This window comes from Microtus oregoni, unplaced genomic scaffold (genome assembly GCF_018167655.1).
Source record: "Microtus oregoni isolate MIOR12 unplaced genomic scaffold, Mior012 000081F_ref0000091, whole genome shotgun sequence".
Lineage (NCBI taxonomy): Eukaryota > Metazoa > Chordata > Mammalia > Rodentia > Cricetidae > Microtus > Microtus oregoni.
The window spans coordinates 4,341,879-4,361,333 of record NW_024544541.1 but is presented as its reverse complement, the minus strand read 5'-3'; the positions used below and the strand labels follow the sequence as shown (position 1 = coordinate 4,361,333).

Sequence of the window (19,455 nt, the reverse complement as noted above, 5' to 3'; positions counted from 1 at the left end):
TCTTACCTTTCAAACAGGTCACGCAGGCTGTACAGTGCCCATCCTCATTCACGTAGTGGTCGGGATCACATTGCTTCCTGCAGTGGGCAGGGCCCTGTGGGCATGGCTGTGTTGGAGACAACCCTGGGAAAAGCAGCAGAGAAGTTCTAGGCTAGGTCACCTTGATAATGAGCTGGCCTTCCATTCTCCATCTCTCATACCTAAACCCCATGGTTATATCAGATAACCCTCATGTTACAGATGGAAGCATTGGGCCTCCCTGGAGGTCACTAAGCCAGCAAAAGGAGTGACCCAGGTGCAGGGGAAAACTTGGATCTGGCATTCCTGGGATGCCACCTGACAAGGGGTGGCCTCAGACGACCGCAATGACTTTCGCACTAATAAGATCGGTTTCTCCTAGCACTAAAATGATGAAAGGGGCCGTGGAGGTCAGCAAACACGGGCTGCGTGCTGGCTGTCACTCTCAGCAGCGGTCCAGAGCCTCTGAGGGAATTGAGAGGACTATAGGCAGTCAAGACCGTGAAGATCCTGACCCAAGCTGTGAGAGGCCCTGGAATCACCCAGCAATCTTCCTCCCATCCTCCGAGGACTGGAGATAGAGGCTGATGATGCTGAAGTGGGGGGATAAATGAGGAATGGGCATCCCCCACCTGCACCCCCACCCGCACCCCAATATCTATTCTGCCAGAGTCTGCCAGGTTTCTTCAGGGACGATTCCCACAGCCTGGGCACAGAATGAGCACTTGACTCAAACGGACCAATCAGAACACTTCATTCATCCCATCATGTAACTCCAACAAACCAATCAGAGCGTGCCATCTTTCTCACCAACTGTGATTGGCTCAACCTGACCATGACCAATAAGCCCCACCTCTGAGCATGTTCACACAAGGTGTTCTGGTTTTACCACTGAATTTCTGGAAGAGGTGGGCTTGGTGGCGTATTCCTTTAATCACGACTAGGAGTTAAATCTCAGTATCTGAATTCCGTTGAAATACCGCCAGGATTGCTGTGTCTGTCTCCAGCCACCATTGAGTCCCTGCTGCAGAGCCTGGCTCATATTTGGTGAACCCAGATTCTGCTGACTTCCTGAGTAAAGCTGGAGAGATGCCAGGCTCTTCCCTACCCCTACCCTATACAAGGCCTGGAAGGAAAGGGTAAGGGCTCAGGATTCTTTATTTTAGCCCAGGCTGAGCTTACTAGCTCAGTGGGTGAATCCAAGAACCCTTCTATATCCAGGCTCTGTCTCTGGGTTCCTATGAGGTTCAAGCGCTGACATAGGTAAAGAACCAGGCCTCCATTGTAGTGCCCTGGTCCATCGGTAAGTACCGTTGCTCATAGCATGAGGCAGAGTGAGCTTGTCGTAAGCAGAGAACTGGGTAGTGGCTGCCAGGAGTGTCGAAAGGCCTTGCGGACCTACGTAAGGCAAGACGTTGCCATGGGGCGACCTCTCAAACTTAAAGGTCTCCCAGCTTCCTTCCTCCACCGGCCCACCCACGTGCAAACGCTGCCACACAGCTGAGCGCTGATTTGAGAAGTCAGACAAAATGTCAGAAATTTCCCCAAAACACGGAAGGAGGGGGTTTTTGGTTTTCCTTTGTGGCTTACCCGGAAGCACAGAGTCAATAAAACTCCAGCAAAATGCCCCGCCCACCACCCAGGCCTGAGGTACGCAGCTACTTCAGCACAGGGCCTGAGAGAGGGCAAGTGGGAGGAAGGAGCAAGCCGTCAGGCACAGCTGTTAGGTGGAGGAAGCCTAAGATGGAGGCGTCATGCTCGCAAATTCGTGTCTTTCTGCGAGGGACCTGTGGCCACGGATGTCACAATACATTGAGGCCACAGCTCGCTGTGGGCAGAAGGGTGAAAAGCACTGAGAAAAGAGGTGTGGAGGTGTGGGAACCAGTCGCCTGCAGCAAAGGAAGGCTTATATAGAGGTGGGGTCTCAGAGCTGCAGCAGGGCTGAGATGGCAGAAAGGGACACCCAGGGGGAAGGAGACAGGCATAGCCAGAAGACCAGAGGCCTGGGAACGGACGAGGGGGAAGGAGACAGGCACGAGGGGTAAGGAGACAGGCATTGCCAGAAGACCAGAGGCCTGGGAACGGACAAGGGGGAAGGAGACAGGCATCGCCAGAAGACCAGAGGCCTGGGAACGGACGAGGGGGAAGGTGCAACCTCTTCCAAGAGCAGGCAATGAACTCATATTGGACTGAAGGACAGGTGGGCGGAGGAAAGAAATGAGGAAGAGTGGGTGAGAGTCTGGGGCGGGGGAGGGGGGAGATGCTGTAAATTAAAATAACCCCCCATAATGAAACCCTTAGCTTCAATGGAACTATTTGGAGAGACAATTTTAGGAGCTCGCTAAGGATATAGGAGCCCTAATCCCATAGGATGGGTGTGGGGGCCTCTATAAAAAAGGGAACACATATGGTAGGAAAGTGGACAGGTCAGGCTGCAAGCCCTGAAGAGCTCTTCAGCTCTCCATTTTCTAACCAGAGGGAAGTAACAGCCTGGAGGAGCCCAAACACAAGCTAGATGGGGGAGACCAGTAGGGGGAGGGGAAGGACCCGAGAGAAACCCGGTGTCATAGTACAGGCCTGCCATCCCAGCATCCAGGAGGCAGAGGTAAGAGGATCAGGAGTTCGAGGCCAACCTCTGCTACACACAAAGTTCAAAGCCAACCTAGACTCGATGGGACCCTGTCAAGTTGTCGTAAAAAAAATGGTGGCAAGAACATTTAAATTTTGTTTTTATTTCCGTGTATGTGTACTTATGAGTGCATGTCATGTGTGTAGATACCCTCAGAGGCCAGAAGAGGGCGTCAGGCCCCCTAGAGATGGAGTTCACAGGCAGTTGTGAGCTGCCTCATGAGGGTGTTGGAACTGAACTTGGGTCCTCTGGAAGAGCAGGCAGTGCTCTTAACCCCTGAGCCATCTCCCAAGCCCCACAAAAAACATTTTAAACTCATTTTTGGGGATAGTCACTATTAAGTTCTTTCTCAAATACTTCCTCCGGTAGCTTGTGAAAGACTGGAGTCCCACGGGGCGTTCAGAGAACACAGGTCTAAGAGCAGCTGTCAATGATCTCCAGCCCCAATGAGCTGTACAGTACTGCCGGTCCCCACCTACCCACAGGAAGCCCTCCAGACACAGTGCCTGGCTCTCATGCCTTGTCCTAGAAGCAGCGGGCAGTTACACTGAGCCAGTGACAGAGACTTCCTCCCACCCTCGACTTTCATAGCTAAAGTCTCTCTTGCAAATAGACATCTATTCCTGGGGCTCAGATACCACACCACGGCTTCACCTCATACCCCAGCCACCAGTGGCCCCCACATGGGTTTAGGACTTTTAATATAGTCACAGGGGACCAAAATACTTCATAATCCTTTTCTAATCTTCAGGCCCGAAGAATGTTCCAGAAGGATTTCCTGACGTTCTCCCAGAATTCATGCTATGCGAGGGCTGGGTGAGCATTCCGGGAACCCAGCACTGGTTAGGCAAACCCTGTTCCCCAGAAAGTTGCAGCCCGGAGCAGGCTGGGACAAACACTTGTCCTGGCTTGGAACAGACAAGAACTGTGAAGATCAGGGCGAGGTGGTGTGCGGCAGACCCAGCACTAAAGATGCTGAGACAGAGGGATAGCAAGTTCAAGATCAACCTGAGCTACAGATCGCAATCAGGGCCAGCCTGGGAAATTTCGTGAGCCCCCATCACAAACTAAAAAATGAAGAAAACTAGAAAATTGTCACGGGTATAGCTCAGCGGTTAAGAGCAATTGCTGCTCTTGAAGAGGACTCAGATTCAAGTCCCAGCACTCACGTGGTGGCTCACAAACACCTGCACCTCTAGTTCCAGGACATCGGACACCCATTCTGATCTATGCAAGACTTGCATGCACATAGTGCATATACATACATGCAGGCAAAATACTCATACACATACCCAGCACTCGGGAGGCAGAGAGAGGTGGATCTCTGTGAGTTCGAGGCCAGCCTGGTCTACAAGGGCTAGTTTCAGGACAGGAACCAAAAGCTACGGAGAAACCCTGTCTCAAAAATCAAAAAAAAAAATACTCATACACATAAACTGAAAAGAAAATTTAAGGGTGGTGGGGGGAACGAAGAGAGAAGAGAAGAAAACAAAGAATTGCAAAGGGCTTCCGAACTCCAGAAATGACAACTGGTCATGGTCACAGGGGATGTTGGCTGTTGAGACTCTGAGGTCACAAATTCCTGGGCTCTACCCCGAGCCAATCCTACCACGCCGCAGCTCTAAGACCCTGGGAAAATCTCTGAACTGGCTGAACCCCAACAGTCCCATCTGCAAAACAGAATCAATGCTTAACACGGGATGTTAGGTCCCAAACCTGGTACAAAGGTGCCTATTAACATATCAAAGAGGACCTGGCCACCAGGTTCTCCAGCATCCCTCAGACCCTACCTGTTACAGGGTATGGCAGGCATGCCCCAGTCTACCCGAACTCTCCAGCCCATCGGCTGGGCTACCCTTCCCCCTGAAGCTCTTCCCTATGTAATCCAGACGTTTTGGTTACTGCCCCTTTTCTACCTTCCGTCCTCTTGGCTGCTACACCTGGTTCCCCTGTCTGCCTTCTCCCTTCCTCTCCCCTCTCTCCTCAAATGGCCCAGCTCGGGGTCATGCCCACTCTGGACTCTCCCAGATGTCTCTGTCTCTGGCTATGCTTTCTCCCGTTTATCTACAACAGACTTTCTCCTCCACCATCATGGCCTTTCCTTTTCATTTCTTTATTTTTATTTTCCCATTCAGACCACAGTTAAGTAAGCAGGAAGTCAGCATGGCAGCTGGGCTGCTCGTGGCTAGGACCCTGCTGCATAGGCAACCCCAAAACCTCAGAAAGGGTCTCACATCCTTGTGGCGGCGGCAGAACCTAGCCTGTGAGGTAACCAAGCTTGCTCTTCCTCAGACCCTGTGACATTAAGGTGCCCTTGGACACCTGAAACAAACCATGACCATGTCTGCTAGCTTCTATCCCGCTCCTCCCAACCCCCACCTTGTCGCAAGTCGCCCATGAGGGTCAGACATCAAAACAAGGAACCTATGTCCTGCCCTCAGTACCCCACTCACCTGAGGGGCAACGGTGACAGCAGCTCCCCACAGCCTCCCCAGGGTTGTAGCTGAGAACTCCAGCACAGGTGCTCTTGAGCGGTCGATCCTGGAGGGTCAGGGAAACAGATGAGACAAGGCCAGACTTTAACCTCAATGCCACCCTGCAGTCCCAGGAGGCATGGTGTCCACTCACTGTCAAGGCCAGGCTGAGATTCTTGTCACAGAGGTCAGGAAGAGAATCCCTGACTCAGCACCTCCCCCAAGAAGCTAATGGCAGCTTACTTGCAGATGGAGCACCCAGGAATCTCTGTGCCCTCCTCTGCTTGTGGCCACCTCCCCCACCCCAACACCAGTCCGTTCTCTCTACCGTCAACTCAGCAGCTACAACCGGTTCCACCTGGCACACCCCTCCAGGGGACTAACAAGCCTCTCACCCTGTCTCTGGGGATGAGTTCAGCAGTCAAAACATCTGGTAAAGCTGGGCAGTGGTGGTGCACAACTTTAATCCCAGCACTCGGGAGGCAGAAGCAGACAGATCTCTCTGAGTTTGAGGCCAGCCTGGTCTACAAAGCTGGAGTTCCAGGACTGGCTTCAAAAAGCTACACAGAGAAACCCTGTCTTCAAAAACAAAAACAACAACAAAACCTACATCTGGTAGAGAGACATATGGGTTGAAGTTCTGCATACCCAGATGGATAAGGGCTCAGTTTCCACAGACAGAGCCTCACCTATACCCTGCCTACTCAGACACCCTCTCTGGAAAGAGCATTAACCCACCTCTGCATCCGCTAATAAGTTCTGTCTGCTCTTGAGTTTGACATAGGTCAAACTGCCCAGTCTTTTCTTTGCAACTGGCTTTTTAAAAAAATCAGTGTACAAAGAATGGGTTTTGTTGGTCATCGTGGCACATACTTGACTCCCAGCACTGGGGAGGCAGAGACAGGCTGATCTCTGTGAGTCCAAGGCTAGCCTGGGCTACATACTGAGTTCCACGACAGCCAGGGCTACATTGTGAGAAACCCTGTCTCAAAACAAAAACAAAAAAGAAAATAAAATGTTTTATACGCAAACATGATTATATCACTTGCTAGAATTCTCTGCTATAGCCAGCTGCTTTTTAAAATCTTTGTGTGTGTGAATGCACATGCCTGGAAGTCAGAGGAGGACATCAGGTGCCCTGCTTTATCACTGCCCGCCTTATTCCCTTGGGAACAGGTTACTGAGCCCAAAGCCAGGTCAGCATACAGCAGGCCCCAGCAGCCTTCCTGTTTCTTCCTCCCACAGTGTTGGAGCTCCGGGCACTGGTGACCACACCCAGCTTTTTTTTAAATATTTATTTACTTATTATGTATACAATATTCTGTCTTTGTGTGTGTCTGCAGGCCGGAAGAGGGCACCAGACCTCATTACAGATAGTTGTGAGCCACCATGTGGTTGCTGGGAATTGAACTCATGACCTTTGGAAGAGCAGGCAATGCTCCTACCCACTGAGCCATCTCTCCAGCCCCCCACACCCAGCTTTTTAAGTGGGTTCTGGGGACCTGAACCCAGCCCCTCATGTTGTACAGCATATGCTCTTCCCCATTGAACCGTCTCCCCAAGCCCCCACCTTCAGCCTCTTTAATTCGGTATTAGGTTTCAAGAACCATTCACTTTTTTGGAAGTCACCAATGCCCATGGCCTTGCCATATGGCTCCCGTGTGTCTGTTTCACTCTAGATAGACAATGGGTTGTTTTCGCCTTTTAGTTGCCAATGCTAATGCTGCTCTGTGCCCCCACCCCCACCACAGACAGGGCACTCTGGGTCACAGTTAGTTAGAGCTGTCCTGGAACTCACTCTGTAGACCAGGCTGGCCTTGAACTCACAGAGATCCGCCTGCCTCTGCCGGATTAAAGGTGTGCGCCACTACTGCCCAACTTGTTTTTTCTTTAAAGACAAAGTCTATATGTAGCACTGTCTTAGAATGTCATTTTTAAACTATTATTATTATTGTTTATTCTTCTCTCATACAATACATCCAGACTACAGCAACCTTTCCTTTCCTTCTCCTGCTACCCAGATAAAAACAGCCCTCCCAGGGGCATCAATCAAAGAGGCCACAAGATGCAACAAGACCAAGCAACCCAGTAGGAGAAAAGGGGTTCCAGTGGCAGGCAAAAGAATCAGAGACACCCCAACTCCCACTATCAGGAGTCCCCCTCAAAAGACCAAGCCAACAACCAGAACATACATGCAGTGGGCCTAACACAGACCCACATAGGCTTTGTGATTTTCAGTCTCTGTGAGTGCCCATGGGCCCTGCTTAGTTGATTCTGGGGCAAACTCAGCCCCTCTGGCTCCCACAATTCCTCCTCCTCCTCTTCCTTGGGGTTTCCCAATCACCAAGGGGAGAGACCCATTGGAGACCTCCAACCTGGGCTCTCTCACTGCCTAATGTTTGGCCTTGGGTCTATCCATCTGATCCCATAAGTCTCTCTGATGACGACCAGACTCGGCACCCATCTCTGGGTACAGCAGAAGATCTGTCTTAGAAGTTCTATGCGCAGACCCGGCTGGCCTTGAACTCACAGAGGTCCACCCACCTCTGCCTCCTGAGCTCTGTGATTAAAGTGCTAGCCTATGTACCCATTTCTAAATACAGCCACAATGAAATGAGTACCAGCTCCAACAGACTGGAATCCAAGCTCCTTCCTTTCTTCCCCAACCCCCTTTTCTTTTCTAGGTAGACTTTCATGTCGATCAGGCTGGCCTCAAATTCACCATCCACCAAGGATAATTTCCTGGTACTCCCGCCCCGACCTCCCAAGCTCTGGAATTTTAGGCAAGTTCTAAGTTGGGACTGAAACCCAGGGTCCCAAGCATGCTGGGCAAGCACTCTACCAACTGAGCCGCACCCCTAGCCTGATTCCCCATCTGATTTTTTTTTTTTTTTTTTTTTGTCAAGCACCTGCACCGGTTGTCACTTAGCCGCAGCGTGTGAGGCTGCCATCTGTCCTTCACGCTTGCTGACACTTAACGCTGTACGCCAGTTAACGGTGAGCAAGTGCTGGTTACCGAAGCCGCCTTTAAGCTGCAGTGGTAGTTCTGGTGGGGGTGTGGTGGTATGGCTTCTTTGCATTTCCCTCATGAGTAACACCAGCCTCACTTGTTCTTGGAAATAAACCCCTGCAGCTTTCTAGAGTTCTCCAAACCATCAGCCCTGCCGTGAGATGGGCTTAGTCACGGCTAACACTGGTTTTCAACTTGACAGCATCTAGAACTGACCAGGAGACAAGCCTCTGAGCACATCTGCAAGGAACTTTCTAGATTAGGTTAATTTTGGCTTGGGAAGACACACCCTCAGTGTGACCAGCACCCCCGGGGGTGGGGATGGGAGGCAGAGAAAGAAAGGTATTTCTGGAACTGCAGAGAGCATCACCAGGGTCACTGTGGCTGGAAGGTGGCTATGTGGGTGTTAGCTACATATTTTTTTTTTGACACATCTGAAACCATGTAGCCATACTCACTGAAATGTTAAATATAGCCTACCATGTAGCATACAGTTAGGGCTGGGTTGTAGCTCAGCGGTGGAGCGCTTGCCCCGCATGTGTGAAGCCTGGGTTCCGACTGCAGCAGCTAGGAAGAGACTCGGAAGAGCAGCTAGCTGTGAGACATTCGCACAGCAGAGTCGGGAGGCGCAGGGTGTCTCTGCTCCCATTTTGTCCGGGTTCCTTCAAGCAGCCTTCCTTTCTCCTCAGGTCACTAAAGGCTCCCAGAAGCCTCCAGACAGCAACTGGGCAGCACCAGCTGCAGTTCCCTGGTGAGCAGCCGCTCCCTGAGTGTACACAGAAACCTGAGGTAGACCGAGCTGAGCTGTCGGGACTCGGCCCTGTGGGGCCTGCAGAGTGTGGGAAAGTTCTCTGTCCTTGCCCTGGGTTTTCCCTCCTGGCCTGCCTCAGCATCTCACTGATAGCTAAAGAGTCTGAGAGTGTGGCGTGTGGCCCTGGGCCTGGAACATCTGAGAGCCACCTGTCTTCATACCTCCCTGCTGTCCTTCCCTGGGTCTGTGGCGGTGTGTGTGTGTGTGTGTGTGTGTGTGTGTGTGTGTGTGTGTGTGTGCGCCGCGTGTCACTCCTCCAAACCCAGGCTGCTTTCCACCAGCTCCTGCTCTACAAATAAGGAAACTACAGCCTAGAGAGGCACCGCTGTCTGCCCAAACTCACACAGCGACCAAGAGCCAACGGGAGAGTCAAGTATTGCCATGTCTCATTTTCTCCCTTCTCAACCATAGTTCAGTGTACCAGACAGGGCAACGTATCACCCCGTGGTCCACATCAAATCATGATCCAAAGTCAAGGGACTTCCTGCAATTTACTCATTTTTAAATGTCGGTGTAGACACTGAAGAATTGGGTCAGTTCTTACTACTCAGCTGGGTGGTGGTGGCTCAAACCTTTAATCCCAGCACTCAGAGGGAGGCAGAAGCAGGCAGATCTCTGAGTTTGAGGCTAGCCTGGTCTATGAGTGAGTTCCAGGACAACCAGGGCTACACAGAGAAACCCTGTCTCAGAAAAAAAAAAAAGCAGTGACTACTCTATGATGCGGATCAGAGTTTAAATCCTAGACCCGCATCAGTTGACTCACATAAATAATAATAAAAATATCACTTCAGAGCCGAACATGCTGGCATGTACCTGTAATCCAGCTCTCTAGAGGCAGACGCTGTAGGATTAATGCTTCGGGGTCTCCTCAACTATGTATATCAAGTTTAAGGCCATTGTGGGCTACTAAGACCCTGACTCAAAAGGTTAAAAAAAAATTTCATGCATATAGTTCCATCTAAGGAGACAGAGGCAAAAGGATCACAAATTCAAGTCCATCCTGGGTACTTGGTGGAGATAAGGTGAGATTTTTATCTCAAAATAAAAGGATTTGGGGTCACGGCAGAGGGTTGGGGGTATAGTTCAGCAGTAGAGTGCCTGCCTAGAATGAGTGAGTCCCTGGGTTTAAGGCCCAGCACCATTAAACAAACAAACAAACCTCAGTATCTGAATTACAGGCTGCTCAGGAATGGGAGGATGGAGAGCGCCCTAACGAACATTATTTGAGTAACCGGTAGAATTATAATGCGTGCTCTTTGTTTGGCTTAGCTTGTTGACACAGGGTCATGCTATGTAGCCAAGGCTGGTTACAAAAGTTTCTCAAGCCTCAGCCTTCTGAGTAGCGGGCTTTTAGATGGACGTCACCATGCATGGTCACCATGGACGCAGTAAACCATGGAGCTGGAGTAACAAAGGTTTGGGATGTTGGGGGGCCGGGGTCTCTTTTCTAAAATTCTGAGTATGCTCTCAACCTGCCAGCAGGCTGAGCTCTCTTCTTACTAACCAGGGAAGCAATGGAAGCCTGCTACTCAGAGCCCCATGGAGGGAGCCCAAATGGGACTTAGGGAGAAAGGAGCTAGTTCTCTTAGTCACACAAAAGAATTGAACCCCAGGCCCTCCCAGCCATTCCTAGAGATGTAAGGGGAAGCCAAGTAGAGGTCCATCTTAGCCCCAAAGCCTACCCTGAATGCTCCCAGTCCACGGAACCAGCCTTTTCCTGCAAATCCTCAACAAATTCTTTTTTTTTTTTTTTTTTTGGTGTCTGTCCTGTAACTAGTTCTTGTAGACCAGGCTGGCCTCGAACCCACAGAAATCCACCTGCCTCTGCCTCCCGAGTGCTGGGATTAAAGGCATGTGCCACCATTGCCCGGCTCTTTTTTAAATTTATTTATTTTTATTGTATGTATGTTAGTGTTCTGCTTGCATGTATGTGTGAGGGTGTCAGATTCCCCAGAACTGAAACTATAGACAATTATGAACTGCCATGTGGGTACTGGGAATTGAACCTGGGTCCTTTGGAAGAGCAGCCAGTGCTCTCAACCTCTGAGTCATCTCTCCAGCCCCCGTCAAATGATGCCTGGTCTCATCACTTTGGAAGAGCCAGGAATTCAGGGTTAAATTAATACAGTCTTGTAATGGCCAATGAGATGGCTTGGAGGTAAACGTGATTCCTGCTACTGAGTCTGACCACCTGACTTTGAACCCCAGCACACACATGGTGGAACCAACTCCTAACCTGTCCTTTGACCTCCACCAGGGGCCCCGGCAGGGAGGTGGCACTAATCTCAGTGTCTGTTTATGACAGCCCTACCCTCTGAACAGTGAGGACCAACCGAGATGGGTGCAGATAGCCGGTAAACTCCCGATGCCCTTTAATGGGACGGGGGACTAAGCATCTGGGCTCTGGCCTTTGCCTGGGAGGGAAGCGGGGAGGGGGGGTCAGAAAGGAAGAGTGGGTGGGGAAAGGCCAAGGACCAAGAGGTGGATGCTTTTAGGTGGGGTTCCCCATAGGTTCAAGGCAAAGTGGCATGTCCACAGGATGCCGAGTTATGCGACCAGAGGCTGAGGCCCTACCTGGGCAGCCCTAGAATGAAAAGAGTACCCCAAAACCTCATCATCTCCGGGACTATTTTCAAGTTGGTTTGGTTTTCTCTAGCAGACCTGGTAATTTTCACTTTTAGAAAGTCCCACCTGGTATCAACCAACAGCGAGAGAAAGAGAACAGCTGGGCCATACCTGTGGGAACTAAGTCATGTCAAAACAAAATCCCCAAATGGGCCAGCGCAGGGCAGAAGTGAAGGGATGAGGGCCCCTCACCTCTGCCTCCATGTGATAACACCCTAGTACTGAAAGTAGTGAACAGCTAATCTGACGCTTGCGATGTCAGACCCACAACCTTGCAAGTACCACCCCAGGCAGAATTAACTGGATGAGAACCTGCCTCTGCTTCCAAGTGGGAAATGGGGCTGGAGAGGTAGCTCAGCAGTCACCCGTACTTGCTGCTCCTGTGAAGGACCCCAGTTTGGCAACTTTCACCATCCTGTAACTCCAGCTCCAGGGTTTCTGATGCCCTCTTCTGGCCTACATACATATACATAAGGGTTTTTAGTTTGTTTGTTATGTTTTTATTTTTTTCTTTTCATATTATTATTATTATTATTATTATTATTATTATTATTATTTTGGTTTTTCGAGACAGAGTTTCTCTGTAACTTTGGAGCCTGTCCTGGAACTAGCTCTTGTAGACCAGGCTGGCCTCGAACCCATAGAAATCCGCCTGCCTCTGCCTCCCGAGTGCTGGGATTAAAGGCATGCGCCACCACTGCCTGGCCTCTATTTTTATTTTGAAGGTCTCACTAAGTTGCCCAGGAAGGTCTTGAACTTGTGATCCTCCTGCCTCAGCCTACTGAGGAGCTGGAATTACAGACCTGTACCACTGGATCTGGCTACCATAGGAAACTTTTCTTTTTCTTTAAATAGATTAATCTTATTTTATGTGTACGTGTTTTGCCTGCATGTAGTATGTGCACTACATGTGTGCTTGGTGCCCGTGGAGGTCAGAAGACGACATCAGACCCCCGGTTATAAAAGAGTTATGAACCACCATGAGGATGTTGGGAACTGAACCCTGATCCTCTGCAAGAGCAACAGGTGCTCTTAACCACTGAGTATCTCCCCTGCTGCTACCAAGGGATCTTTGAAAGCACATGTCTGAGTTCCCGTGCTACAGGGTGCTGGTACCAAACTGCTTAGACTTTCCAGACCCCATAACCAAGAGCCAAAGAAACCTCTTTTTTTTTTTTTTTTTTTGGTTGTGAGCCTAGCCTTTAACTGCTAAGCCATGTGTGAATGTCTGCATGTATATGAGAGTGTATGTGAGTGTGTGTGCATGTGTGCATGTGTGCATGTGTGAATGTGTGTATGTATATGAGAGTTATGTGAGTGTGAGTGTGCACACACACACACAGTCACACACACACCATAGCACACCTGTGGAGGTGAGAAGACGATTGTTAAGAGTTGGTTCTCTCCTTCCACTTCCCTTCTTCAAGCAGGGTCTTTCATTGTTTCTGCTATATAGACCCCCATCCTCACCTCCCACCTCATCTGGGATTACAGGCGCATGCTTCTGTGTTGGTTCTAGGGCACCAGACTTGTGCAGTGAACGCTTTCAGCCACCGAACCATCTTGTCAGTCCCAAATAAAATCTCTCTGAAGCACTCGGCCTCATGTATCTATTACAACAAGCACAGCTCCCAGGCCACATCTCCCATCTGCAAAGTCAGCAATGGCAGGCCAAGTCCTCAGACACATAATCTCTTCTTCCACATCTTCTCTGAACTCTTGGCTGTAAGGACATGTGACATTAGACAGAGCCCACTGTCCCGATCCCCAGGCATCAGTGAAGTCCTTAGAAGGTCAAGGTGCTTGCTGCCGATGATGACATCAAACCCCGGGGACCCACACACACAGTGGGAGGAGAGAAGCGATTCCTGCAAGTTGTCCTCTCATCTCCACATGCACACCTGGCATGCGTGTCCACACAGACATACACAGATAAATGACTGCATAAAGAAAGACCTGGGGGAGGGGATTGGAGGAGAGGAGGGAGGGGGAACTGCGGCCCGGATGTAAAATAAATGAATACATTTAATAAAAAACAGAAGAAAGCAAGTATTGGGATGGTGTTACATGCCTGTGATCCCAGGACTTTGGAGGTGGGGGAGGGATTTGGAGTTCAAGGTCAGTTTAGGCTGCAGGGTAAGTTACCAGGCAGCCTAGACTGTCAGCTTGTCAGCAGGGAGGGGGGGGGGATGAAGCCAAAGAGGAACTTGGTAGGAAGTTGTCAAGTATTAGAAGACATCGATGTAATTCTTAAGGAACTTGGTTAGGTCTCGATTGTTAGTGTAAGTTTAGCTCATCTCCATGGGGACCAACTTGACTGCAAAGTCTTTAGAAGATGCAGGGGAGCGACTAAGCCCTGGAGAAGATGAGGATGGAGAAAGCCTCTGGGAAGGACAAGGAGGCCCCTCCTGGAGCCTCTCTAGCAGAAACACAATTCTGAGACCCCCTTTCAGCCTCCAACCCTCCAGAGCCATTAAATAGTGCATCTGTGTTACTCCCAGCCACCAACTATGTGACAGTTTGTGACAGGCTGACGGAGTGATGACTCAGCAGCTGAGAGCACCGGCTGCTCTTCCAGAGGCCCTGGGTTCGATTCTCAACATTTACACATCTGTCTGTAGCTCCAGTTCCTGATGATCTGACACCCTCACACAAACACACATGCAGGCAAAACACCAACACACATAAAGTAAGTCATTAAAGGAGAAAGAGAGAGGAAAGAGAGCGGGGAGAGAGAGAGAGGCTAGCCCTGGGTGGGCAAGAACCAATAGGCTGAAAGGTGCCCCAAATATATGGAATGTTAGGACACATTAAGAAGTAACACAATTCCAGTGAGAAGGGTTGATGCCCCTTAGCGCTGACCCAGAATGCACCAGGAATTCTGTAGTCACTCTGGTACTAGAGATCTAGATCAGAAACTGAACTCCCTTGAAGCGTCCACACTTGAATACCCTCTTGACACCTGGACTTGGGCAAAAACAGACCATATGTGTTCCTCCCAAACACCTGCAATGTCTTATCAGGCTTCCCCACCATCCAGGCAGTTGCCCACCCCCAGATACAGCTGGAATCCCCCACAACCCCACTTCTGCTTGTCTCTCTCCCGACCGCTGAAATTTCTGAATTTCTGACTCCTGTTATTAAGGAAGATTTAGCATCTGATTGCGTGGCCCAGAAATAGTGGGGTCATAACCCCTGACGTCTGTACCACTGGACTCCTCCCCTGCCACCTCCGCTAGCGGTGCTCCTTCCTTGCCCACTCTGGGCTGCCCACACTGCCCACCTTCTTCCCATCCCCACTCTCTAGGCCAAGCTCTTCTGCTAATCTCTCTTGGACAGATCCCTCCCTTTTGGTTTGGGGTGTGTGTGTGTGCGCGCGCACGTGTATGTGTGTGTGCATATGTGTGTGCATATGCGTGTGTGTGTGTGTGTGCATGTGTGTGTAGCTGGTGTGTCCTCTAAAAGGCTGCCTTGTCTGCAGGTCCAACCAGGCACTCTTCGTAGCTTGGAAAGCAACAGACTGTGATCTTAGATAGGCCACCCCCAAGGTCAGGACACAGTTCAGCAGAATCACACAGGCCCAAACTGGGATAAGCTGCTTAAGCAAGGACCCCCGCCTCAAGGGCTCATGGCCAACTTCTGTCCTGAGATGCAGCAGATGCTGCTGTGTGCAGACCTAGAAATGAATCACATTTACTCATGAAGCCCTCGGGTCAGATATGAGTGATAGCCGCAGAAACTTCCAGTAAGGGCTGCCTTAGTCCCAGCAGGGCTGCTCTCAAGCTGAGTAATGCAGCTGCCCTGCCTTGCCCTCCAAGCTCTTGCTGCAACCTCCATCTCCATGGCGGAAGGCAGACTTTAACTAAGAGAGGCCAAAGTCTCCTACGGCCCACCCCTTCTCGTGTGGTTTCTCGAGCCTCCTATGGAATTCCGCCTCTAGACAGGATCTGGCTGGTTCTGGAAGTCACGGGTCCTGCACAGGAATCCAAGAAAGCTCTGCTGCCCTTGGTCGCTTACCAGGGTCACCTTTACACCCACCGGGTCTGCTGCACCAATGGGAACGCAGTACTGGCTGTGTATTCTTGCTCCTGAGAATTCCCCTGTGGGAACCTCAATGAGCCAGGGCTGGAGGAGGGAAATCAGACCGGAGCTGGGGGCAGGATGTATCTGGGAAGACGTGAGGGGAATTCTAAACCCCTGGAATTCACCAGAAGCCAGGGAGCCAGACCATCCCCAGAAGCCTGGAGGGGAAGGATGCATCCTGGGGGAACTCTGTCTCTCTGGGCTTGCACCACACAAGTCCCCGAGAACATTACAAAACAAGGCCCATCTCTTTCTCAGAAAACATGCTGTCACAAAGTGACAAGAGTTGAGAAAAAGCAGAAGGAGTTGGGAAAAGGATTTGAAATTCCAGACCAAAAAAAAAAAATTTTTTTTTTTAAAGATAGGAACTTTCTATGAAGCCCAAAATACCTTGGAACTTTTTTTAAAAAAAATTATATTCTATTTATTTTGTGTGCATGGGTGTGTGTGTGAGCATTCTCACACGTGAGCCACCACGTGCATGTGATGATCAGAGAGCAATGCCCAAGAGTTAGTTCTCTCCTTCCAACAGGCGAGTCCTGGGGCTCAGTCTCAGGTTGTCAGGCTTGGTGGCAAGTGCCTTTACCTGCTGAGCCATCTTGCCAGCTCTGCCTTAAGACTTCACATCCTTCTTGCCTCCGTCTCCCAAGTGCTTTGGGATTCTAGGTGTGTGGTACCCAGTTTTTTTTTTAAAGTATTTTTTTAAGGGGGAGGGTGTTGTTCAGCTGGTTGGTTTTTTGGGTTTTGATACAGGATCTCTCTACATAGCCCTGGCTAATGTAGATCAAATTGGCCTTGAACTTACAGGAATCTATCTCCTTCTGCCTCCCGAGTGCTGGAATTAAAGTCGTGCACCAACAAGCCCAGCTTTAAATAGTTTTTTGTTTGTTTGTTTTGTTTGCTTGTTGTTGTTGTTTTTAAATAGGATTCCAAACCTCAGCTGGACGGGAAAGATGACTGAAGTGTTGAAGGAACAGAATAGAGAACCTTGCTGGGCAGGCAGCTCCTCCCCCACAGGTACCCCAAGTCTTGTCATGAAAAGGCCCACAGACTTGAGGTTCAGCCTACAGTCACTGGGAAATGCAAATTGACATAGGAAGGATACAGCCCCATTCACGACCACAAAACAGACACTGATAAGATCGCATGTCGGTTAGGATGTGGGAAACTGCTACTGTCTTACACTGTTGTGGGAAAAGACATTGCCCGGCACCCTGGATGGCATGTCATTTCATTCCAGTGCACGCCTGCCCCATCAACCACCGCTATTCTCTTGTCTCTCCTCTGGGAAAGAATCACCCTTACTCCCCAGACAGCAAGCACACAAAAGACAATGATAGGACCACTCGGTGGTCCATGCCTTTACGCCCAGCATTTTCGGTGCTGTGTGCCTTTACTCCCAGCATGTGAGAGGCAGATGCTAGCAGATGTATTGATTCAAGACCAGCCTGGTCGGCACATCAAGTTCCAGGCCAACCCGGACGACATACTGAAACCCTGTCTCATCAAAACCAAACCAAACAGAAAAGCAGCAGTAAGAACTTCGTTGTCCATTCACCAGGGATGTGATCTGCCCTCCAATACCTGCTGCAGACACAGTAAGAGCCAAACAGAGAATCGTGATTGGGTGTGCTGTAATACAGCCAGTGCTCTGGAGGTACCAGCAGGAAGATTAGGGATGTGTGGACATCCTGACCACACAGGAGTTCAAGGCCAACCTAGGTTACACAGACCCTCTCTCAAGACAAGAATAAAGACAAGCTGTGCTTGCCTAGCACACCCAAAACCCTGGGTTCAGTCTCACACACTGCATGCATCAAACATGGGATCTAAGCCACCAGGCAATCAGTAGAGGGAGGGGGACCAGTTCAAAATCATCCCTGGCTATACAGCAAATTGGAGGCCAGCCTGAGCTACATGAGGTCTTATAATAAAAAAGGAAGAAAGGAAGGAAGGAAGGAAGGAAGGAAGAAAGAAAGAAAGAAAGGAGGAAAGAAAGAAACTCTATATATATTTTGATAAAAAGTGATCCAAATACAGATATACATTTGCAAAAGCCTTGTAAATGAAACTGTAAAGCAGGAACACAGTTACAGCTTGGAAGGAGCATTTATAGTTCTTGTTTGGGATATTTTCACATAGTCCAGATGGCATTAAGTTCGCTGTTTATTTTAATTTTAAAAGTGTTTTCCCGGGCCTGGGAGATGGGGAGTTCTAGTCCCGGAACCCGCATGGCCGAAGGCGTAAACCAGCTCTCAAAAGCTGTCCCCTGACTTACCCATATACATGAGAGTGTGTTCCCGCCAAAACAGTTTCCACTTTGTAAAGGAGGCAGATACGCTTCACAAGCTGGCCGAACCCCTCTGCTTTCACGCCCTTCTCTTCATCGCCCAGGGTCCTATTATTCCAAACTCTTACCTTTCCCAGATGAGGGCTTCGGGCTTGCGGGGAAGATGGGGAGGATCCTCTGCTCACCTCTGCCCTCTCCAGGGCAGGTGTCACACGGCCACTTTCCTACCATCCCCCTCTTGCCGGCAGCCCACCCTCTCTCCAGCCCCAACCTCCATAGCAGAGATACCTCATGCCCACACCAGTCTGCAGCTGTCCCTTGCCTCCCCTGCCCCGGCTTCCATTCAACCAGGGGCATTTTTTCCCATGCAGACCCTGGGTTCCACGAAGTAGGTTATTATATCTAGTCTATGTCCTTCCCACATCCTAATGCCTAGTGTGGTGCTGGCTTCTAGGAGGTGTCCAGTTTTCCTAACTCGTTGCCCAGTCTCATTTCCCGGGCTTCCAACAAGGGAACCAGAGACACCACGGACTTTCCTCAGGGAGAAGCGTCTTCCATGTGCTCCGGGACACCCAGCCCACACCACTGGCCGGCCAGGCTCTCACCTCTGAAGCTCATCCACTCCCTCCTCTCTTTCCTGAGACCCTTCCAGCTTATATGGAAGCACCAACAGCTCGATATCATCTTCCGGATAAAATGGCCCGCACAGGTTTCTTTTCATCTATTCGGGACCCCCACTGGGCCGACAGTGAGGGGGGAGCACAGCTTTCTCTTGCCCGGGATTCAACTGGTGAATGAATGAACTACTCCCAGCGTCTACTGCCCGTGGGTGTGAAGAGGAGGCGCTCTACTTTTCACCCACCTGTGGATACAGTTGCCTCCTGCGCCCCCTCACTCCTGTTCCGGTCGGGAATGAGGTGACAAGTGACCCTGCCCTCCCCTTACCTTTGGGAAGGCTCGAAGCATCCCCAGGAACAGCAATCCCAATGCCGCCCGGAACGCGCTCATCCTGGCTCCCTGAGTTTATAGCTCCAGCGCCTGGCCACCGGCAGACACCCTGCCTCTTGCGGCGAAATCACTTCTAATGTAGTTGCGCCTTCCTCGTGTTCAGCCCTAATGCTCCCCCCCCCCCCCACCTGTGATGCAGCGATCTGTTTCCCTGTGAAGCCTAAGAGAGAAGGGGCCACGGCATGCTGAGATGACTCAGGACTAGCCACAGCGCACACAATCAGGGGGGCTCCCCTGAGGCACGCGCCCTGCAGTTTGAATGGCCCGCCCCGGATTTGAGGAGGAACTGGGAAGGCAGCTCAGCCCTAAAGGTGCAGGGCATAGGAGTTTGAGAGGTACCCGGAGTCCTGAGGCCCCTAGCTCCATCCTTAACCCAAGGGAGGGTGAGACAGGACCGGTTTCCAGCTCTTGTCACTACACTAAGAGAAACCTGGCTTTCTCCAAGGTCACTGGGATTCTTAGGAAGGGACAGAGTCAGAATATTTCAGAGAGAAAGTAAGCGTTTCT

At 50.5% G+C, this 19,455-nt stretch overlaps 1 protein-coding gene across 1 annotated transcript in view; it reads right to left on the bottom strand.

The window, feature by feature from the left end:
* The window catches only part of LOC121441755 (tumor necrosis factor receptor superfamily member 8-like), a 50,905-nt gene extending 31,957 nt beyond the window's left edge, over positions 1-18,948 (bottom strand). Inside the window, exons 1-3 of the mRNA XM_041643037.1 lie at positions 18,886-18,948; positions 5,101-5,188; positions 7-123 (exon numbers count right to left, since the gene is read on the bottom strand). Coding sequence (XP_041498971.1) covers positions 7-123; positions 5,101-5,188; positions 18,886-18,948 — 268 coding nt within the window. The remainder of the gene's footprint in view (positions 1-6; positions 124-5,100; positions 5,189-18,885) is intronic.
* Between the last annotated feature and the right edge of the window lie 507 nt (positions 18,949-19,455).